The sequence below is a fragment of the Numenius arquata genome, chromosome 6, assembly GCF_964106895.1.
Source record: "Numenius arquata chromosome 6, bNumArq3.hap1.1, whole genome shotgun sequence".
Lineage (NCBI taxonomy): Eukaryota > Metazoa > Chordata > Aves > Charadriiformes > Scolopacidae > Numenius > Numenius arquata.
The window spans coordinates 33,315,717-33,339,901 of NC_133581.1; the positions used below are offsets into that span (position 1 = coordinate 33,315,717).

General features: G+C 44.2%; 1 protein-coding gene across 1 annotated transcript; it reads left to right on the forward strand.

Annotated features, from left to right (window-relative positions):
* Positions 1 to 547: 547 nt before the first annotated feature.
* Positions 548 to 23,820, forward strand: DHRS7 (dehydrogenase/reductase 7). The gene is made up of 7 exons (XM_074149314.1): positions 548 to 875; positions 7,650 to 7,802; positions 15,112 to 15,218; positions 16,226 to 16,465; positions 21,105 to 21,227; positions 22,700 to 22,915; positions 23,617 to 23,820. The coding sequence occupies exons 1-7, from the start codon at positions 740 to 742 to the stop codon at positions 23,650 to 23,652; spliced, it is 1,011 nt and encodes a 336-aa protein (XP_074005415.1). The 5' UTR covers positions 548 to 739; the 3' UTR covers positions 23,653 to 23,820.
* Positions 23,821 to 24,185: the final 365 nt, after the last annotated feature.

A 24,185-nucleotide genomic window follows, 5' to 3' on the forward strand; every position in this document is an offset into this window, starting at 1 on the left:
CGGGCAGCGCAGTGGGCGCGGGCAGCGCAGTGGGCGCGCAGCCGAGAGCAGCGTGGCTGCGCACACCCGGGCGGGAAAGGCCTCCGCAGCGGGGCGGGAGGCGCCGCTCCCTCGGGCAGGGCTGCGGCGGGGTCTGTGACGGGAGCGGGGGGGGAGAGGAACGGCCGGTGTCCGCAAGAGACAGCCGCGAGCCCTTCTCAGGAAGACGGGCGCCGGTTTTTGATCTCTACGCCGCCAGGGTTTGATCTCCGAAGCCAAACAGCCCTGGACACCCGCCAACGCCCGAGGGCGAGCGGCGGCCGGCGGTGTTTTCGAGCAGGGAAAGGCCGGGCGGCCCGCGGGGGCAAGGCCAGGGGAAGGGGGGAAATAAAAGAGAGCCCCGCTCCCAGAAACCGACCTTCGTACCCCTGTCACATGCACGGCCTCTCCCCCACAGACCCGGCGCTTATTGCCGCAGCCCTGACTGCGCCAGCCCCGCGGCCGCCTTTACCCCCCGGCCCCGTCCGCCGCGGAGCTCCCGCCGGGCGCAAGGGCCGGCCGCGGCGGGGGGGGGGGGGGGGGGGAAGCCGTACGGAGCGGAGCTTGCCCCTGCCCGGCGGGGGATGGGAGTGGAAGGGGCAGCTGGAGGCGGGGAAGAGGAGGCCGGCGCTGGTTCGGGCAGCGGGGGCGGCTCCCGCCGCGCCGCGGCCCTGATAAAAGAGGCGGCGGGAGGGGCTGAGGGCCGTGACGGTGGGCGGCCATGGCGTGGGGCTGTGTGCTCTGCCTGGCGCTGGCGGGAGGCGCCTTCCTGGCGCTGCTGGCGCAGCTGCTGCGCTGGGTGCGGGCCGACGGCGACCTCACGCTGCTGTGGGCCGAGTGGCGGGGGAAGAAGCCAGGTAAAGCTGCCCGCCAGCGGCCACCGGGAGGGTGGGGGGGACGGGACCGGGGCAGGGAGCAGTGTCGCCATGGGGGTGTTTGGGGGGGGGGTCCGTAGGGGAGGGGACACGGTCGCGTGTAGGGAGGGAGGAGAGTGGTTCCCAGGGACGGGGCTGAAGGCGCCTCAGCTCGGCGGACCCAGTTCTTGGCAGCTGTCCGGCGGGCTTATCTGGAGATCAGTAGAAATAACCCCAAAAGCGTAAGTTTCCTGCCCTTAACCAGCATTTTGTACCCCTCTCACACCAAGGCAGCTCTCCAAAAAGCAACCTCCAGCAGATCTGTGGTGAGTGCTGGCTCCTTTGGCCCAAAACTAGTTGTTTTGCACCGTTTCTGGGCAGAGGTCTGGCTCTGGCACAGGCCTGCGGAGTGACCCAGGCTTTGAGGTTCAGGGACGGTGTCGACGGAGGAAGAAGGAGGAAAAGAGGATGCTTTGCCCGTGTAGCCTGGACGAGTTGCTTCATAGTTGGTTCTGCTTCTCTTTCAGTTTGTTCTGGCATTTTCAAGCAGATCTCGGTTTCACGTTAGTGGTGAAAGTGTTTACAACATAGTAAACATTAATATTAATGTTTGGAATAAATGGGTTTCCTCTTCTGAGAGTTGTGCCCCAAAAGGCACTAGGGAACAGCACACACGGTTGCTGTCTGTGGCTTTACACCAGTTTTCTCTAAGGTGCTGCTTTTGACACCTGTGGGTACAGAAGTTCAATAAAATGCCTTCAGATGGGGATTTTCAGCTCTTGCTTGTGTGGATCTCTCTAATCTGACTAATTCTGCCTACTACTGGACAAAGATCTTTAAAAATCATAGGTTTTATTTGCTTAACAGAGGCTTTTGATCAGAAAAGCCACAAATTTCTGAATATCCCTTTTCAGCCTTGCCAGCAGTGGGGATTCGGGGCTGCTGCGAGCTGTGCAGGTGGGTGAGGTGAAAGCGGGGAGCTCTCCTTGCATCTCACCAGTTGAGGGAAGAAGCTGCTCTGAAAGAAGATGGGACAAGTGATGCTATAAGCTCGTCCCATGTGAGAAATGAATCTGGATGTTGGGTTGAGATAGGGAGATAGAACCGCATCAAATGAAGGTGGATCAGGAATGTGTGACTGGGAGCAATGGTGGAGTAAATGTCTGAGACCATCATTCAGTAGAGCATGGTGGCATGGATGAAAGTCAGCATTAGAAAAGGCTTGAGAGAATAGTACAACGAACTGGTTGAGACATCTCTGTCTTCTGCTTCCAGTAGAAGCTTGCTGTAAAAGTGCTAGTCCATATAACAGAGAACAGAAATGCATGCACAAGTAATAAAGTACTAAGAAATACTAAACTTAAGTCTGTGTGAGCAAACCGCATGTAACTTAGGATATGCAGCTCAAAGTTTTATAGTAACTCCATCAGGTAGTTCCCTTACTGTAAGGAAACTACAAAAAAGCTTTGTGTATGTACTTTGCAAAGGTAATGGACTCAGGGCAGAGAAACAAGATGAACAGAATTGAAGCTTTGTGCTGAGGGATCTATGTGCAATGCTCATCAAGATGTAGGAGCTCTCAGGCAGACATAGTGTTATTTGATTGTCGTCTTCAGTCTTATTGGAAGCCTGGAAACCTTTTAACTAGTCCCTAAAAGTTCCCATATAAAGAGCAGTGTAGTTATTTTCTGATGCAGTTGTTTCAACATGTGAAGAATCAGGCAGAATTTTGTCAACATGAGCTCCTTTGCTCTGCAAAGAGGCGAGCTGTGTTTTGTCTCCCGTCTCCCAGCCTCAGTGCTTGTAATTAGCTAAAATATGTAGCTGAAATGGTAGCATTTAAGTGGCATTTTGCTGGTACTTCAGCCGTATACATGTGGGACAGTGGTGCCACAGTGCTGATTCTAACTGTTCAGGTAGGAAAACAGAAGGGACAAATACTAGAAAAGATGTTTCTTTAAATATATTCCCCCTTTTCTCTTCCTCCTCCCTATATTGTGCACGTAATTTAGCATGCCTAGGTACGAGATGTGTGGATCCCATGGGGAAAAAAACCTCTTGATTTTTATTTAAAGCTGTTATCAGATCTGTCAGTCTTGCAGTCATTATATTGTGTTACTGCTTCTACAACATTATTAGAGATGTTGAAGTTTTTGGAGATAAAAATACTTACCAGAAAGCAGACTGATCTCATGTTTCTTTCTCTTTTGCTATAACTGCGAAGAAGGGCTTTAATATAGGTATGGCTGGTTCCATTTAAATGGTTCAGTTCTATTGGGAGAATTCACTTCTGGATTTTGTCATTGGCAGGTGCTGGATTGCTTCCCATCTCCCAAATATCGGTGTGGCTGCGATACAGGGGTTACTGAGTGCTGGATGGCTTTCCTTATGTGTTGTGTTTCATTAGCTGAACCACAGTCACTCTAAATGGTGTGCTTTTCACAGGCAGTGTAGTATTATCAAGCTAAGGAGGATCCTTTTACATATGAAAACCTATGTATCTGAAAGCCTACTCTTAAATTAAAGCTGGGAATAACGGTATGATTCTTTGGGGCCCTGGGGAGAATGTTCTGCTTTAAACCTCCCCGTCCCAAATTTTTTTCATTGAATGAAATGAAATGGCAACCTTGTGCTATAGGAGCTATAAAATGTTGGGAAGAAAACCCTAAATAGAGCTACAAAAGCACTTCTTGGATTACTTGCAGTACTACTTTGTTCAACCTCTCATTTGTTATGCCTTGTAACACAGTAGTTAATGTTTAGTGATAGTATAATCTGCCTTTCTTTTTTAATTTGTCATGGTTAATTTTTAAACTTATTTCCAGTAACAACAGGACATGTATTCTAGAGCAAGCTGGTGGTTTGGTACTTGTTCTACAACAGCATTTGAGCTAGGTTTTCCATTATGTTGACTCCCAGTAGCTCAGTGCTTGATGACTATCAGCACTGAGGAATTGGTGGAAAACTTTCCTTATTTCAAGTAACTATTCTGTCCATAGAACAAGATCCTGAATAACTGCAGTGAAACTGCCTAAGACAGATTGGGAACAGGGAAACTAAATGGTAGGAGGCAGTGGATTTCTTTCAGTAGCAGGGGAGATGAGTGTGGTAAGCAGGGTTGAAGGTATGTCCAGATGTTCTTTGGTTCATGTGGTGTTTGTCTACACAGGTTTTCTGCCAAAAAAACCCCCCAGTAATAGGAGATGTGAATCCCCATGTTTCTTGTGGCTAATTCAATGAATTAGTAATATATTGGAATAAAACTGTAGGAAGAGAGTGTGAATAAGCTTTATAGACAGCAGTGATTTGGTATAATTATTAGTAAAATGGTTATTACTACAGCTTCAGCAACACCTGTTTCCACCTCCCAAGTATACCTCTCCTTTGAAAGGGGACTGTTGCTGCTTTGTTACTGCTTTTAAAAGCAAACAAAAAACCCCAAACAACCCAAAGCCACCACGTCTTGGCTTTAGGAGGGGTTTTCCTGTGACTAAAATACCATCATAAAAAAAGGCAAATAATACTCGCTGCCAGTCCCACAAACTCAAGCTGAGTTCTGACAGTGAGTCTTGAGTACTCTGCATTTGTCAGAAGAGTGGAAGGTTTAGTGCTGATCTCTTCCTGAGATTTATGTCTTTAAGACTTTGAAAGTAGAGATTTGCAACACAGTGTCGTATGGAGAGAACCCAGAACTGATTACTGAAGTAAGCAGGAAGTAAAAGCAGTCCCAGCCACTGGGGCTGCAGTGAAAAAGAAGTACTTTTGCTAAATTAAAGGAGTGGGTGAGTTTTGGTGAGCTGAAAAATGCCTTTTTTGGGATAGAACTGGCTTTAAGTCTCAGTGCATTTCACTCTGCTATTTGAATAATACCATGAAGGCTATGTAGGAAAAAGATTAGAAAGGCCAAAGCCTTGGATGTTAAGAACAATAAAAAGAATTTCTATAAATATATTAGTAACAAGAGGAAGACTCGAGAATCTCCATCCTCTATTGGATGCGGGAGGTAACGTAGTGACAAAGGATGAGGAGAAGGCTGAGGTACTGAATGCCTTCTTTGCCTCAGTCTTTAGCAGCAGAGTAGGTTGTTCCCCGAGTACCCAGACCCCTGAACTAGCAGATGGGGGCGGGGAGCAGACTGAAGCCCCCATAGTCCAAAGGGAGGTGGTGAGGGACCTGCTCCAACACCTGGATATGAACAAGCCTATGGGGCTGGATGGGATCCACCCGAGGGCACTGAGGGACCTGGTGGAAGTGCTCACTGAGCCACTTCCCATCATTTACCATCAGTCCTGGCAAACTGGGGAGGTCCCAGCTGACTGGCGTCTGGCAAATGTGACGCCCATCCACAAGAAGGGTTGGAAGGATGATCCAGGGAACTCCAGGCCTGTCAGTCTGAGCTCGGTGCCTGGGAAGGTCATGGAACAGTTCATCCTGAGTGTCATTATGCAGCACATGAAGGACACCCAGGTGATCAGGCCCAGCCAGCACGGGTTCATGGGGGGCAGGTCCTGCTTGACAAACCTGATCTCCTTCTGTGACAAAGATACCCACTTGGTGGATGAGGGAAAGGCTGTGGACGTTGTTTAGCTGGACTTTAGCAAGGCCTTTGATACGGTCTCCCACAGAATTCTCCTGGAGAAACTGGCTGCCTATGGCTTGGATGGGAGGACTCTCCACTAGGTTAAAAACTGGCTGGAGGCCGGACCCAAAGGGTGGTGGTGAATGGAGTTAAATCCAGTTGGCGGCCGGTCACGAGTGGTGTCTCCCAGGGCTCAGTATTGGGGCTGGTTCTCTTTAACATCTTTACCAATGATCTGGACGAGGCGATCGAGGGCGCCCTCGGTAAGTTTGCAGATGACACCAAACTAAGTGGGAGTGTCAACCTGCTGGAGGGTAGAAAGGCTTTGCAGAGGGACCTGGACAGGTTGGATCAATGGGCTGAGACCAATGGGATGAGGTTCAACAAGGCCAAGTGCTGGATCCTGCCCTTGGGTCACACCAACCCCATGCAGCGCTACAGGCTTGGGGCAGAGTGGCTGGAGCTACCAGAAAAGGACCTGGGGGTGTTGGTGGACTGTGGGCTGAACATGAGCCAGCCGTGTGCCCGGGTGTCCAAGAAGGCCGACAGCATCCTGGCCTGGATCTGGAACAGCGTGGGGAGTAGGAGTCGGGAGGTGATTGTCCCCCTGTACTGGGCACTGGTGAGGCCCCACCTCGAGTGCTGTGTCTAGTTTTGGGCCCCTTACCACAAAAAAGACATTGAGGTGCTGGAGCGGGTCCAGAGAAGGGCAACAAAGCTGGTGAGGGATCTGGAGAGTAAGTCTTATGAGGAGAGGCTGAGGGAGCTGGGGGTGTTCAGCCTGGAGAAAAGGAGGCTGAGGGGAGACCTTCTCGCTCTCTACAGCTCCCTGAAAGGAGGGTGTAGCCATGGGGGGGTCGGTCTCTTCTCCCAAGTCACAGGCGATGGGACAAGAGGAAATGGCCTCAAGTTGCGCCAGGGGAGGTTCATATTGGATATTAGGAAAAATTTTCACACTGAAAGGGTTATCAAGCCTTGGAATGGGCTGCCTGGGGAAGTGGTTGAGGCACCATCCCTGGAGGTATTTGAAAGACGGGTTGACATAGTGCCTAGTGACATGGTTTAGTGATGGGTTTTATCAGGTAGGTTGATGGTTGGACTAGATGATCTTAAAGGTTCCTTCCAACCTAGACAATTCTATGATTCTATGAAATCTTTCTTGGTTGTCTAGACGTGATTGCAGTACTCTTCTGTACAAACTTGAAAAATAGAAGGAAGAGCTCCTGTCAACAGCACTCTTGAGTCCTTGAGTCAGATTTCCGCTAAGACAAATAGTCACTAAGACTAATCTTGAAGAACATCTACAAGTGTTAGGCAATGATATGTTCCGAAAAGTAGTCTGCTATTAGTGATCATTCATCCTTTAGTCATGTTCTAGAATGCAATGGGTGATTTTTGTCCATCTGTTGTATTTGATAATTTTGGATGTGTGTCTGGAAAGCTAAGCCTTTTCCCAGTACTCAGGTATGACTGCAAACAATGGGGAGCAGGCATATAAGCAGAAGAGTAAAAGGATCGAGATGCTGTTATTTTTACTACAGGTTAAAAAAGCATGCCTGGGCAGGAACTATGAGTACATGGGAAATTCACATGTGAGTTTACACCTTGAGAACTCAGTGTACTGTACTGGCCAATGCAGGAATTGACTTGCATCAGATACAAAACAAAGTGGATGAACTGTTGTGCAGAACACAAAGTGGATGAATTTGGTTTGTTCTGATTAGGTATCTTTGTTCAGAGAATTTTCTTCTGTTGGCAATTACTTAAGAACATTTTTTGAGGTAGAACATTATTGGGAAAGGTTTGCTTTGGCTTTTGTTTGGATTTGCAATACAGTAACTGTTTGCTGTCATTTCCAAGAATTCTCTTCTCCCTTTTCCTCTGAAGCTCTCTTTGATGAGGTTAGTGGAAATGCTATGTCTGGATGGCTTGCAGAAAAGCAATCAAATTTCTTCCATCAGGTAGATAATCAGTGTTTATTCAGATTAGCCTTGGAACAAAGTTCAAGTGACAACAGAACAGCTATGAACGATTTCACAACTGCACGTGACCAAAAAATGAAGAAGTCAGGATTTTGTAATAGCCCCCCAAAATGAGCATCTTTTTAAAAAAACGCATCAGATTATACCCCTGGAGGGACTTAAATGTTTATCCTAGCATTGGCAATGTGTGATCTGCTGTCTTGATTCTATTGATAGAAGATGAACTGCGTGGCAAGGTTGTCTGGGTGACAGGAGCTTCAAGTGGAATTGGAGAAGAACTGGCTTACCAGCTGTCAAAGATAGGAGCCTTGCTTGCCATCTCAGCAAGAAGAGAGGATGAGCTGGAAAGAGTGAAAAAGAAATGCCTTCGTAAGTACAACTTGCTACTTCATGTGAGCAGTTCTACTCTTGCTGCGATGGAGTTGCCACAGAATACTAACCCATATATCACAGGAATAAATTCCATGAGGAAAGTAAACTTTATACATAGCTTCACTGTGCATTTGAAACCGTTAATTTATTTTTGTGAGTGAGAAGCCTTTGTATAGACTTGCATAATGAGTTCATAAGCCAATGTTACTTTAAAAAAATAAGTTATCATTTGCATTATCAATTGCAAGTCGTCTTGTAAGTGTTGTAGTTTTGGCCAGATTGGCCAATCAGAATGACAGAGACCCCCCACCTCTCTCTCTCCAAGGAGAGGAGATAGAGATTTATGAGTTTAGAAAAAGAACTAAACTACTGTAATGAAAATATTAATAAATAATGAAATAATAAATAATAATAATAAATTTAAAAATGTATATAGTATATACAAAACCATATCAAGCTCCCAGGATGACAATCACATCACCAGCAGGCACAGGGGAAAGTCCCAGACTGGACTCGATGATGGACAGGAGCTGGATTCCAGATCTGGAGTCAGGAATGCTCGTATTGGGATCAAAGGCAGACAAACAGGCAGGGTCCTCCTTGGACATCAGCCATTGAAGAAAGAGTTGACCCATTGATCCCTCAGCTTTTATACTGAGTGTGATGCAGATGGGATGGGACACCCTGTTGGTCAGTTTTGGGTCACCTCTCCTGTCCCCTCCTCCCCACAGGTGGGACCCCTCTACACTTTTCTGTTTCCAACCCTCCAACGGGGCAAATAACAAAGTTAGCTGACCTTGGTTGTTATAGGAATAAGTATAAGCAGAAGCCTCTCTGCACACCATTCCTTGGCATAATCAGATCTTACCATTCAGAGAGTGAACAGTTTCTGCACAATATGCTGTTTCAGAGTTTAGTTAGTTAGAAGAGGACCAGCTGAAAAGTAAAATTACTGAACATGCTACTAAGAGGTCTTCTTCCTTCAGGTTTGTGCATGTTACAGGCAGACTGACAACTGATTTTCCTCTCTGGAAAAGGAATGAATAGAAATGTTCAGAAAAAGTTGTTCTGAGCGAGTGCAAAGAAGATAATCTCCTGTAGATCAAGAGGAACAAACGTGAAGCAGAATGTTCAGCTATTCCAGTTTTCTTTCATAGGTCTGCTGAGTCAGTAGTCTGGCTTCATTCCTTCTGTTTCTCCTTTTCCCTCCTGTTTTCTGGCTTTACAGTGAGAGGGATAGACAGTTAATTCACACTGATAAATAGAGGTTTTGAACATGATTAGTGTTACGCCTCTTTCAGACTATTTATCCTGTATGGCTCAGTGTGCAGTAATTTATACTGAGTATATTATCACACTGGCAGTTCATTCCTAGTAACGTTGATTCAATGTCCACAGTGTACTTGGAATACAAGTGAATAATTCACAAGCTAGTGAATAATGAAGTATTTGTCTTGGGTTAGCACCTAAACAGGCCACTAGGTTGGTCAGGCAGGACTTGCCCTTGGTGAAGCCTTGCTGGCTGTCTCAAAGCGCCTCCCTGTCCTCCATGTGCCTTAGCATAGCTTCTAGGAGGATCTGTTCCACGATCTTCTCAGGCACAGAGGTGAGGCTGACAGGTCAGTAGTTCCCATGGTCTTTCTACCCTTTTTGAAAATGGGTGTAATATTTCCCTTTTTCCAGTCACTGGGGACTTCACCTGACTGCCATGACTTTTCAAATATCATGGAGAGTGGTTTGGCAACTACATCATCCAGTTCCCTCAGGACTCTGGGATGCATCTCATCAGGTCCCATGGACTTGTGTATGTTCAGGTTCCTCCAGTAGTCACAAACCTGATCTTCTCTTACAGTGGGAGGGGCTTCACTGGAACAGTGGGACAGTCTTAGCTGTGGTATATACTAGATTTAAAGTCTTATGTAGCCATGTGTTTTGCAAGTGTATGCTACTGAACTTTTAACTACAGGTCAGATAAGTAGAATGGAAACTCTTCAGTAATACTCTTCTGTATTTTCTATACCCAGCCTTTAAGTAGTGAAAGAAAGTAATTTGGCCCACTTCCGCTCTTATCCTTCTCTTTTCAAGTCTATGTAAACCCAGCTTTCCACCCCTTTCCTTGATTATCATGTGCGCTAGCCCCCCAGCCATCTTAATGGCCCTATGCTACACTATCTCCAGTTTATCAGTATTTTTCTTGAACTAGGGGGTCCAAAATTGGACACAGCACTCCAGGTGGAGAGTGTTGTGTAGATGCACTTAGAAATCACTTCCCTCAGTCTGCTCCTACTAGTGCAACCCATTAGCATTTGTAATTGCCAGAGGTAATTGCTGACTTAGGTTCAACTTGCTGTTGTCCTTCTATCAGGACCTCAGGTCTTGTTTGGAGAACTGATACCTAGCCATTTGGATGTTGGCCTGCAGCACTGCATAGCATAATTCTGTCCCAGGTGTGAAATTTTGCGTTTGGATTTGAGCTTAATGAGTTTTGTCAGACAATTCTTACAGCTTGTTAAGATGCCTCCAAATGGCAGTCCTACTTTCCAGCATAGCAGCTGCTCCTTTGAACTTGATGTTAACTGAAAATTTGCTGAAAACCTGTGTTTTGTCCCATCATCTTGGGTCACTAATGAAGGTATTAAAAGATACTGCTTATGGAGGAATACCACTTATAACTGTCCACTAGTTGGACTTTGGTCGATTGCTATTTTTTATGCCCAATGACCCAGCCTGTTTTTCACGTGCATTGTAATCCACTCATCTAGACCCCTCATATTTCCCCAGTATAGCTTCAAGGACGCTATGGAAAGCAACACAATATAGCCAAAGTAAACAACGCCACTGCTCTCCCCTTGTCCACAGTCATCTTATCACAAAAAGCAATTAAGTTGGTCAGGCAGTAAATGTTCATGCTAAATCTGTGCTGGCTCTTCCCAGTCACCTTCTTGTCCTTCATGTACTTGGAAATTGCTTTCAGGAGGAATTGCCACATAATTTTCACAAGGACTGAGGTTAGGCCGTGTGACATTTAGTTTTCTCCAGTTACTGGGGAGCTACTCCACTTACCAAGTACCTTCCAAACATGAGTGACATTGGTCAGCTCTGTAACTCTTGGTTGTATATACTGCCCTCCTTAGATGTGCAGTTTGTCTCTAACTTGGTCTTCCTCTGACGTTGTTAGTATTTCTTTCCTCCAGAGTCTAGCGTCAAGAGTGTGGGAGACCCGAGAGGAGATCTTGCCATTGAAAACTAAGGCAATGAAGTCAATGTTTTTCTGTGCCCTTTGTCACTTCACCATCTCTATCCAGCAATGAGCTCACTCTGTCTTTGGTCGTCCTTTTGTTGGTGCTGTACGTATGAAGCCCTTGTTGCCTTTCACATTCCTCACCAGTTTGAACTCCATCCGAGCATTGATCTGCCTGATTCAGTCCTTGCATGCTTGGGCAGTGGGTCCATGTGCTTCCTGGGTGGCTTGTCCCTGCTTCCACCTGCATGTTTTCTTTTTTCAATTGAGTTGAAGAGTGTTCTGTAAAGTTGGAGCTAAAAGGCTTTCACATGCCTGCTGTAGATGCTATACACAGGAGCAGCTCAAGTAGATAATTTGCATATTAATGCCAGAAACAAGCATGTATATAATGTTCAAACATTAGAGGCACCACCCTATGATACACGTTTATGCATTCTCACTGCTTAAAAGCTGAAGGAGAGAGAAGGAAAAGTACCATAAAAACTGTGGTAATACCTGTTGAGTCATGCGTATGCCAACTCAACACTTCATTGCATTTCTGCAGGGGGGAGAGAAAACAACTTGTATAATTTACATGGTTCCTGCAAGTGGCTTCTGTATTTCCCCCAACCACTCTGCAACACGAGTTGAATTCAGCAGTAATGTTGGAGGCTGTTTTCTCTCAAAAGCCCTAAAAAAGGAGGGGGGGGAAGTAGATGGGGATCGAAGGAGTGTTGTTTCTTGGTTTGACAAAGCTCAAGTATGATTTAAATATGGATAGGTCAAATGAATGACAGACAATCTACCATTTAGAGAATTATACAGTAATTGAGTTTGGAATGGGCCTCAGGAGGTCATGTTGTCCAGCCTCTGCTAAAAGTTCATATTCTGTTAAAGGGCATTATACAAGATAGAAATAAAAGGTGTAAGAGGAAATGCTGAAGAGCTGGAAAATAAAGGGTCTGTGCTGGTAGCAGTGTTTATCATGTTACGAGAATTGGATTAACATGTATTGAAAAGAGTTGTTGATCTGAAATCCTGTATGGGATCCTATGGGAAGGAGGTGTACACTTGATGTCATTAAAAATATTATTTTAAGTCAGCATTATTTATGCAGCTGTCTTTCAAAAAAACCCCAAGTTGTCTCTGAGTGATTGTAACCATGTTTTAGTTAAAAAGTAACTAGAACTTAACAAACTAACAAAAGGGTAGAGACGCCTATGATTGCTTGATAGGAAAATGTCAGTCAGAAGACCTGCTGCTTGGTGGTTGGTCAGTTTGATCCTGACCAGAAGCCATGTATTTTAAAGCTGCTATGCAAGGAGGCTTTAAAGGACCTCCAGAAAATACTGCTCACTAGAAGTACACAGTTTCACAGCTGTATGAAAGTGGCCTTTGCTCTGGGTAGACTGAACTTTGAGCACTCAGTTTCAGATGTGTTGCTTCTGAAAGCTGGAGGCCGTGTGTGATTCACTTTGCAGCTGGAGACACTTCACTAAAGGATGTTAACTATCATATATTAGCGTTTCTGTAAAATGAACTCTTAAACTAAGGTCTCCCGCTTGGAAGCAAGTGTTTTTCTGGGTTATTGTAGTTGTTCCCTTAAAAACATCAGTTTGGTAGTGGCCAAAAAAGGAGGTGAAGTATTAGGGGTTATTAGCAAAAGGAATGGAGAACATCGTTCTGACAGTGTATAAAGTGGATCACATACATGTTCAACACTGCACGGTTCTGGTCATCTGACAGAAAAGCAGGGGGATGGGTGGATGGTAGAAGTAGTTTAGAAAAAGGGTAACAAGAATGTTTGAAAGTTTTGTGAAAGCTGTGTAGGAGGTGTGACTAGAGCAAGGATTCCTCGCAATAGAAAAGAAGTGAAGAGGCTGATAGAGGTGTATAGTCTGAACACTTTGGGGGAGGGTGGAAATCAGACTGGGCTGCTGCTTGCTCTAAACGAGAACTAGGCCTCTGCTTTGATATTTCCTGAAGCCAAAAGTTTCTTACATCATATAAAAGAGCACTTCCTTCTTTATCAGCAGTTTGCATCTCTTCCTCTGTGTTTTTTTTTTTTTTCTTTCTCCCCCCATATAGCTTTCTTGGCTGGGTTGACTGTGTGGTCTCGTTAATCCGTGGCAGAAACACTCCACACCCCAGTAAGCTTCAGCTGTGCAAATCTGCTTGAGGCATCATGAGGCTGATGTGTGTCTCTGAGAGGGTAGCTTAAACTTCATGGATTTTTTGCTGTCTTTCTGGACATGAAATGGAGAGAAAGAAATGGAGAGAAAAATGCACATGAAAGCATCAGAGGGAGCAGTGAATGGAAGTACTGTTGCCTTAAACAACAGTAGCCTAAATGCTAGTGACCTTTGAGCAGAGGCAACTTAGAGATTTAAGTAACCTCCTCAGATGTACATCACTGTAAAGACAAATATAGGTCAGGGGTGGGTCTTCTGGAAAGCACTTCTGAGGAGAAGAATCTGAGGGTCCTGGTGGATAGTAAACCATCCATGAGCCAGCAATGTGCCCTTGTGGTCAAGAGGGCCAATGGGATCCTGGGCTGCATAGGGAAGAGTGTGGCCAGTAGGTCGAGGGAGGTCATTTTCCCCCTCTACTCTGCACTGGTGAGGCCACAACTGGAATACTGCATCCAGTTCTCGGCTCCCCAGTTCAAGAGAGACAGGGAACTACTGGAGAGAGTCCAGCGTAGGGCAACTAAGATGATGGAGGGATTGGAGCATCTCCCTGATGAGGAAAGGCTGAGAGAGCTGGGGCTCTTTAGCCTGGAGAAGAGAAGGCTGAGGGGAGACCTTATCTATGTTTACAATTACCTAAAGGGTGGGTTGAAGGAGGATGGAGCTGGACTCTTTTCAAGGTTCCCAGCGATAGGATGAGGGGCAACGGGCACAAGCTGGAACGTAGGAAGTTCCATTCAAAGGTGAGGAAGAACTTCTTTCTGGTGAGGGTGCCAGAGCCCTGGAACAGGCTGCCCAGGGAGGTGGTGGAGTCCCCTTCTCTGGAGATCTTCAAGCCCCACTTGGATGCAGTCCTGAGTGATGTGCTCTGGGCAACCCTGCTTTAGCAGGGGAGTTGGACTAGGTGATCTCTAGAGGTCCCTTCCAACTCCGACAATTCCGTGATTCCGTGACAAAGTTCAACCTTACCTGTATATGCAAGAAATAGTAATTAAAAAATCAGAGTCATGGGTTCTCTAAAGAGGGCAGCTGGTTAAAGGGGAGCAGCTACACTTAGTTGTGGCTAGGAATCAATTTAGAAGCAAAAATAGCACTATCAAACTAATATAAATAAAGTAAAAATACCATGTTACATGTAGTTAAAAAAAACCCCAAAAGATTAACATTGAAGATTTTATTTTTGTGGGTCATCTGCCCCAAAACCTCAGGGTAACAAATCACTGCTCAAGAAATACTTTCTATGGAAAAGGTCAGTTGTTCTGAAGAGGCGCTGGTAGAAACACTCAGCATGAAGGCTTGAGCTGGATGACAGCTGACTTTTATTTCAGGAGATGGATATATTAAAGCTATCATTTAAAGAAAAACTTTCTCCTTCTACTTCCTCCAATAATCTAGCTTCTCTACACTTTGCCTCATAGCTACTCATGTATATATGTTGTGTTTTGGGTCTAAATTGTAGGAGTCATATTGTCAAGAATAAACATGCTTGACCAGTTAACATACAAGCAAAGTGTTGAGGCTGCCCATATGCTGCGCTTCCGAATGGCTCAGTGAAAAATTTAGGTATAAAATAATCCTGTTGCATATTAATCCCAACTACTGCAATTTATTTGAAGAACTGAATTGTCTATATTGTTTAATATAGACAATTAATTATATATGTTTAATAAAGTCAAGCTTTTCACAAGCAAAAACACAATGATGAGAAAGGAGGATTTGGTAGGAACAGATTAAAAATGGAGACGAAAACAGCAAGCATTTTATTTGGAACTTGGTGTTACGGTTTCTTGGTGTCTTTTAAGTGAAAATGTGGTATTTAAAAGCACATTTCATTTCCCACAATTGTTATGTTAGTAATCTTACTGGTTCCCATTCACTTTATTGTTGTTTTTAGAGATTAGCAACTTGAGTGAAAAAGATATCCTTGTTCTGCGTCTTGACTTGACTGATAGAAGCTCTCATGAAGCTGCAACTAACAGTGTTCTTAAGCATTTTGGCAAGGTAAGGTGTGCTTCTGGAGTCAAAAATTCTTCTCTATCTCCTATCCTTGCACTTATGTTTACATTTCATTTTTATTCTGTTGTATGGTAAATTCACCAGGATCTACATCTTAAGTTTCAGTATTAAACATGCCAGAAACCACCTAGGTTCTTGTTCCTTCTGTTCCTTGCTTCTGGGTTTCAGCAGGCTTTGCAGAGATGCAGCACTGAACAAATAATCACTGGTCATTACGAAGAACTAAAAAATCACTTGCTTGATGTCACTGAATTTCTGGACTATCTGGAACAGTCTGGAACAGCTGTATATTTAGGGCTCAAAATTGTGTATGAAAGTCAGAACCTTTATTTTGTAGTTTTAGTAATGCATGTACTTTGGCTACAATGTGGAACAAACCTGGACAGCAGGCACAATTTCCTTGTTTTCCTTGTTTTGTGCCTAGCTTTCTTGATTGCTTATTCAGAGTACAGAGTTAAGACAGTAGCAGTCAGATCCAACCAGTATTAAGTACAACTTGCAAAACTTGAAGCCAGGCCTTTAGTCCACTGGTATTTTGATTTCTCAGTGGAATTCTTGGTCCAAGATTTTTCTTCTGTTCTTTACTCTAGTTCTTTTCTGGTTTTGCACAAAACATATTTTTCAAGGTCACCTTGAAGGACCTGAGCGTTAAGCGTTATTTGCTACAGTGCAGTCAGGTTAAAAAATGTTGTGTGGAAAAAACTTTCCAGCTGCCAGTGTTCCTCTTCTAGGAGTTAAAACCCTTTTTGGCCTCAAACACTGTATTCGTGTTTTGTTGACTCAGCTCAAAATTAGCCAGCCTTCAATTCGAAGGGGAATGTAGTGGAACTAGTGAACCTAGTGAAACTTCTTCAGCAGCTTGATACACAAGCTTCACTTGTGTATGTCAGAGACAACACCAGAGGGAAGAGAATAGTCCGTTAACAGTTGCCTGAGGAAGTGCAAATATTAAAGGAAATGTTATATTAATATGCCATTGTATCTTTCCTGAGATTGATGTTTTGGTCAACAATGGTGGACGTTCCCAACGCTCGCTGTTTGTGGATACAAACCTGGATGTCTACAGTGCCATAATCGAACTCAACTACCTGGGTACAATCTCTGTAACAAAACATGTCCTGAATCACATGATCCAAAGGAAAAAAGGAAAGATTGTTACTGTGAGCAGTGTGATGGGTATCATGGGAGCTCCGCTTGCCTCTGGGTACTGTGCCAGTAAGCACGCTCTGCAGGTAAGTTGAATTTTTGAGATTTAGCTTTGTGGTGTAGTAGGCCCACATCAGTTAATGATGTAGCAGAGGACTTTATTCTGTACAGAAAACACAAATCTCCCCTGAAGTTGCACACGGAGTATGTAACTTTCTCAAGTTTTGAAAGTCCTTTAAAAGTAATTTTCTCTGAAATGTGAAATGTCTCAGCTGTTAGCGTAGATTTATTTTCCTGACTAAAATTCAGATACCATCTTAGTTGGGCATAGCCACTATGTAATTAAATTCCAATGTGAAACACAAGACCTTAGCTTCTGGCCTTGAGATGAAGAAATACCTAGATTGGAGGAATATTCTGTTGCATGTAGAAGCCCTAATGGTCTCATCCTAATTCAGTTAGGGAGGAGAAGTCACTGGTGAGAGTTTTAAGACTACAGGAATTTTTTAGGACAGCAAAGTGAGAACAGTGAGTGATAAAGCAGGCTACTCAGAGAAATGAGAATTGCTGATCTAGCTGGGAACATCTGAATGAATCTTCCCAACAGTTCTGAATCTTGCTGTGGTGTGAAGAATTGGCAGCTCATAGTGTCTTAGGAAGTTATCTTCTGCAAAACACCTTTCAGTATTGCTTGTGAAGAGTTTTTGAAAGTAGTCTCATTTGTGTAGAAAAACATAAAAGAAGAGCTCAGAAAAGTATTGGAGGGAAAAAAGAATGCCTGTATCATTGAGGAATCATTTGTTTAACTAGTAGATTTATTTAGATATATTTGTCTTTCACCACTGTTTGACTTCCTGCTAATGTACGTTTTGATCTCAGGAGAATAAACATCAGCTGTGGTCAGTGATGATTTAAAAAACTGACACCGTCTTACTCCCTGCTAGATTTAAGCACATAAACAGAGTAAAGAGCTTTGCTTAAGCTATGGGATTGGTATCTTTTTGACAATTTGATTAAAACCAACAAAAATGTAACAAGTGGCTGACACTGTAAAGCCACTAGACGCTTGATAGAAGTAGAAGATGTAGAAGACGGGTGACAGGTCTCTGCTGATAATGTTTTCAGTTAGTGATGAGGAGAGATCTGTGCTCTTCGTTTGAGTGGTAGCAATGAAATTGTCCAGTAGAGGCCAGCTTTTGGTTTAAGTCCAGGAGATTTAAATTAGAAGAATGCAATGAGCAGAAGCATGAACTCCCCTTATGCTCCTTTATTAAGTGTTCTTTCAGTTGAATTATCTTTTGGGTGTGGTGTATCTGGTCTAAGCATGGCTAATTAGTTGCAGAGTAGAAGGAATTCACGTGTTGCTTTAAAATCCTCAGGACTCTGAATCTCTTGTTAAGATCAAGAACATGGAAGAAGCTTTAATGAGATAGTTTATTAACATTTCTGTATTAATTAAAAATAAGCTAACTGAACTGCATATATCTTTGTTAGATTCTACCTTTGCTCAATAATCAGGCCAGACTCCAAACCTCCTTTCTTGTTTATTTCACAGTAATTCTGCAAATACTAATTGCAAGTGTTAAAACGTGATTTGCAACATAGATTTTGAAAGACTCAGTCTGAGAGTCTCGTCAGTCTGGAATTATGACTAGATGTTAGCTTGAAACCCTAAGAAACTAGGAAAGCTTTTTTGAAATCTCAAAACTTCACCAGTGCAGTTCAGGTAAAAGAAGACTGTAGGAATGGCAGTCCTCTTCAGATAGCCCAGGAGCCCGTCTCTGACGATAACTGAAAAGAAAAGACTAGAGAGAGGGTAGGGGAAAAATAAGATGAAGCCAAAGTGATGCTTATCTTCTTGTATTTTCCCAGCCTGTATCAACCTTTATTCTAAGAGCTTCATGAAATGAAGACTGGATTTTGGCCACCAGTTATTAAATATGTGTGCTTGTCAGACATGAATTCATCTGTTACAGTTTTTTTTTTTTTTAATTCATGCCTTGGAGTCTAGCACAGTTGACACAGTTAATGCTACAATCTTAATTATGCCTCTTTTGAAAAAGTCCCTCCTTCTGTTGTTGTTTTTTTATTTTTAATGATTTTTTTTTTAAATGGCAGTTGGAGGAGGAAAGAAGGAATTCTGCTAAGAATTTAAAATTTGTTCTTGAAACAACCACACTGATTCATGTCAAGTGAAATTCTTCATAACAATGTTCTACTGATGAGATTATCCTTTATCTCAGTTCTGGGAGTGCTATAAGAGCATGAGTCAAGTCCACAGGAGTCTGCATCTGACTGTTGCAGTTTCTCTCATAGTGTGATGATGCTCATGGACATCCCTCAGGGCTCGGTTTTGGGGCCAATCTTGTTTAATATCTTTATTGATGAGCTAGATAAGGGGATTGAGTGCACCCTCAGCAAGTTTGCAGATGACACCAAACTAGGTGGGAGTGTTGATCTGCTTGAGGGTCGGAAGGCTCCACAGAGGGACCTGGACAGGTTGGATCAATGGGCCAAGGCCAATGGGATGAGGTTCAATAAGGCCAAGTGCTGGGTCCTGCATTTCGGTCACAACAACCCAATGCAGTGCTACAGGCTTGGGGAAGAGTGGCTGGAAAGCTGCCCAGCAGAAAAGGACCTGGGGGTGTTGGTGGACTGTGGGCTGAACATGAGCCAGCCGTGTGCCCAGGTGGCCAAGAAGGCCAACGGCATCCTGGCCTGTATCAGGAATAGCTTGGCCAGCAGGAGCAGGGCAGTGATGGTGCCTCTGGACTGGGCACTGGTGAGGCCTCACCTCGAGTGCTGTGTCCAGTTCTGGGCCCCTCACTACAGGAAGGACATTGAGCTGCTGGAGCGTGTCCAGAGGAGAGCCACCAAGCTGGTGAGGGGTCTGGAGAACAAGTCATATGAGGAGAGGCTGAGGGAACTGGGCATGTTTAGTTTGGAGAAGAGGAGGCTGAGGGGGACCGCATTGCCCTCTACAACTACCTGAAAGGAGGGTGTAGAGAGGTGAGTGTTGGCCTCTTCTCCCAAGGGAATAATGACAGGACCAGAGGAAATGGTCTGAAGTTGGGGCAGGGGAGGTTTAGATTAGATATTAGGAAGAATGACTTTCCTGAGAGAGTGGTCAGGCACTGGAACAGCCTGCCCAGGGAGGTGGTGGAGTCCCCATCCCTGGAGGAATTTAAGAAGCGTGTGGATGTGGCACTTCAGGGCATGCCCTAGTGGCCAAGATTGTGGGGGTCTTTTGTGTGTGTGTATGGTTGGACTCTGTGATCTCAAAGGTCCTTTCCAACCATGAAGATTCTGTGATCTAGGGGAGGGCCTGGGTTTTTAATCCAAACCAGCTGGGTGGTCTGAGATCCTTTCCCATGTGTCCAGAAGCAGATTTCTGGGCATATAAGTGTCTTTATGTTAGAATTTACTCCTCTAGAAGTTACACATCTCCAGACTGTGATAATATGCTGTAAAGATCCAATACTAGATATGGGGCCTGCAGGTACTTATAACTTGAAATACGTGGTCAGCTTTTTTATAGCATGTAACTGTGCAGCGTGTATGCAATCTATAAGCTGGAATTAGTCACCAGCAATTGGGAAATTAGAGACCATGTTCTTGGTCATAGGTCCTGGACCAGTGTGCAACTCATTGCCTGCCTTTAGTGGAATGCCCCAATTGACTACTTCTGTGTCATTACAGGAGCGAATCTGACTGATTTTAGCCCTGTGTTGCAATTTGGTTCAGAGCTCTGGGGCAGCCAGCTCTCTTCCTAAACTGGATGGAATTACAAATTTTTACTACAGTGGGAGGAGTTTGTCAGCTTGTGCTCACTCTCTGTCTCTGTTGTGACACAAAATTATGTGTTAGAATACAGGGAACTGTTGTTGACCAGATCAAAGATAAGACATGATGTGGTGTTTGCTAAATCACAGCTCTGCAGTGCTTGACCAGTAACTCTGGTGGGAAGCACCTTCCTGAATTGATCATGTTCCCCATAATAGTTGCTGTCTAAATGTGAATTGTCACAGGGATTAAGAAAACTTGTATCCTGTTAGCTTAAAGAAAAGAAATACTTGCAGTTTCTGTAATTCTAGTTTAATTTAGATACACTGGTAGCATATTCCTGAGCTGAAATGAGACTTATATCTATGTGGATGCAAATTTCAAACTCTGCAGTGAATTCAATGGTGCCAAATCACCCCCTAAAAATATCAGGGTGCACCCTTGACTTAATATGCTGAAAAGTTTTCCTCCTTCTCTCCTATAAAACCAGTGCCACTTCCTCAATAGAAACAATTTAAAATCTTTAATCTTACCACAAAGAGCAATTCACTTGCAAAAGATCATATCCACAATATTGCAGTTCCAATGGTTGGCGGCACTCCCAGGACAGTGGGGCTGAGGCTCCAGTGGGAGCTAACGATGTGCAGTACCTCCAGTAACGAGCCCCCAAAATGCTCTGTCAGTGGGACTTGTCCTCAGTACAGGGACAGCAGAACCTGGCTGTTGTTTAGAGAAATTACTGTGTATTTGAGAAGTCAAGGATAGATTCTTCAGTGATGTATACATCAATGATGTCTATAATTAGCAGTATTCCACTAAAAGCAATTATTTATCTGCATTTTTATGGTATAGAATTAGAATGAAAATGTGTAGTCTGTTAAGCCTTGCTACAAGCAGAAATATGGCAAAGGAAAATTATGTTATAGTAATCTTTTCCTCTAGGGTTTTTTTAATTCTCTTCGGACTGAACTGACTGACTACCCTGGGATAAGTATTAGCAACATATGTCCAGGACCTGTACAGTCTCAGATTATACAAAATGTCTTTACGGAGAATCTCGCAAAGGTAAGGACTCAATTCTGTTGTGGTAAATTCAGCTTTTGCTGCAGGCCCAGTGATTCTTTCATGGTTTTCTTTTTTTTTTTTTTTTTTCTCCTCATAGCAAAAGTCAGTTTCATCTTCTTACTAAGAAATGCTTTGATCGGTGCAGAACTATGTATAGTCTTGTAATTCTTTGTGGTATCAAGTCCATACCAAATGAAAATAAAATTTGAGAGTTGCTATGCCTTCTCTCTTCCAACACGTACAATCCAAGTCTAGTAAAATTTACTGTACAGCCACCCTGCTGCAGTTTTAGGGGAGAAGCCAGGATTTTCTGGACACAATTCTGCATGCGGAATCGTATCCTTTCTGCACAGGTAGCTTTTTGTTTGCCCTGGTCACGATGTCCCCTGTTCGGCTGACCCTGTTGTTGGCAAAGCTACTGGAGTCAGCTGATGGGAGGCGTGCGTTCTCTTCCTGTCGGGGATTTTCAAGGGGGAAAAAGCAAAACCTTACAACTGCACTATTGCCTCTAACAAAGGCTGTCTAACAAAGTAGCTGGCAAAAATTGCTACTATGATGCATCGAAATGTAATCTGTCCTAAATTCAATCAGTTTAAAGTTTAGGATAACCCAGCAGTGGGGGCGGGGAGGTAATCTCCCGTTGTTAAATTAAATTCTGAAAGGATTTTTGGCTTACAAAACTTCATGCTTCTGTGAAAGAAAAGATGTACTTTTTGAGCAATCTGGAATGCTTGCAAAACAAATTCCTGAGATTTCAGCACGGCAAAAGGAGGAAGACTGAATCTAGAGCAGAATTGCTTTTGCTTTGAGAAATAGAAGAGATTGACAGAGCGGTCTGTTATTGCTGGAGTGAAATGCACATAAACTCACGGGGCTGTGGCTTACGTTCACTGAGCGATACAAGTGGACAGGATGTCAGGGAGGACATCGCTGCCACTGAAGAAGCCTGTTGCTTTTCTCTTGTTGGAGGTGGCTGCCCACAGAGGAGAGCTGGCACGAATAGTTAAGTTAATGGGGAATGTGGCCTCATCTACTAACTTGCAGCATATGATGGGGTGGGCAGCTGGGGACAGGAACATTCCTGTTTCTCAGAGGCCTCGGCTGCAGAATGGGTAACTTGTTCTAATACATCTATTTCACAATAAAGTAGAAGCCGTGCTGAAGCAGGACAGATTTAGGGGTCCATTTTTTTTAACCTTCTTTGACCCATCAGTGGGGGCATTAATTAAAAGACTGCTTTATTTAAGCATTTGTGGTAAAGGAAGGTGTAAGTGTTCCCACACCAAAGACTAAAGGATCAGCATAGTGAGGGACGGGGTCCCCAGCCCCAGTCTCTGCTGCACTGGCTGGTTATTCTACTTGCGCACAGTGGAGAGACTGGGAGGAGTACATCTGTGGCACGGAGTGTGGCTCTTTCTCTCCCACAAAGAGAAGTCCAGTTCTCATCCCTCCTGGCTCGCTCTCCCCTCCAGTCCATAGAGAACAGTGGTGATCAGTCCCACAAGATGCCAACTGACCGCTGTGTCCGGCTCATCCTGGTGAGCACAGCCAACGACCTGAAGGAAGCGTGGATCAGTGACCACCCCTACCTGGCTGTTTGCTACCTCTGGCAGTATGCACCCACCTGGGCTTGGTGGCTGATGAACAGAATGGGCAAGAGGAGGATACAGAACTTTAAGAGCGGAGTGGTAAGTTTATTCGTCTCTCCTCCGCTTACTTGCTTTTTTCATTCTGCTGACAGACTCTTTAGCCATGGTAATGTTGGGATTGCATTTTGGATCCCTGTCTTTTTTCCCTCCTCACTTTCCTAGCAGCTGATGGCAGGCCAGACTCCATCGCCTGGTAGCCTAGAATGACTGCAGTGTGGCCCCGTCGCAGAGCAGTGAAGTCAGTACATGGTGTAGTGCCAAAGGTCTTACTCAGAACTCGGCATTAACACAGAGCTGAGCTATTGTAAATAGCTGAGCTAGTGTAAATTGTTTAATTAAGACTTGAAAACGTCTGTCTTGGTTGTGTCTAGTTTTTGTGTCAGGCACGTAATCTGAGCACCTCCCAGAAGTCCATTAAGCAGTACCACTGTCTGTCAGGGGTCCTTACTCACGTTTCCATCCCTGAAGACAGGCGTGCAGTGCAGTGTTCTGTTGTTGCAACACTGCTTGGTAGATGGTACTTTTCTCACTGGGTTTTTGTTGAACTTGGTACAAAAAACCCATGTAAAAGTACTCCAAAAGCAGGAAATGCAAAAATAAGGGAGGCACCTGCAACTTAAAGCTTCCTACTCCCACACTGTAATGGCCCACTGTCACAGACTGTGTCAAGCAGAGTAACGCTGTGGGTGGAGGACTTTTGTAAGGGGAGGAAATACCGATTTAATGTATTCTCACTCCAGGATGCTGATGCCTCTTACTCAAGAAAGAAGAAGTAAGGACAAACGCGTACAAAATCCTGCTTGTGCTAAGACTGAGAATTTTTTTTCATATTACGTGACTGCAAACAAAAGCTTTTTGTATCTGTTGTGCCTTTGTCATCATGTAACTTGACAAATCTATCAAGCTGTATACACATTTGACTAAATAAAAATCTCTTTCTAAGCAACCCTGTTTCATGTCAGACTCCCATAGGCGGAATTGTTAAGCTTCCAAGAATTGAGACAGAAGAGGCCAGGCAGCATTATTTTGTTTTTCTGCTGCTATGACATTGGGAAACACTTAGTAAGCAGGCTAAAAATCATATACCCAGAGGATCCTGTTTCCCTCACTCTTTCATTGCTAATGGACCTTCAGCAAAAAGACCACAAGTAGAAGCTTGTGATGTAAAAGGTAAGGATGTATAGTCTGTGTTTGAAGCATTCCTTTGGGAAAAGGAGATTATATTTCATCTTTGCTGGAGAGGTGGTCTGAGAGCAAAATGTGTATCATCATGTGTATTTAGAACTAAATCCCTTAACTTCTGGCACAA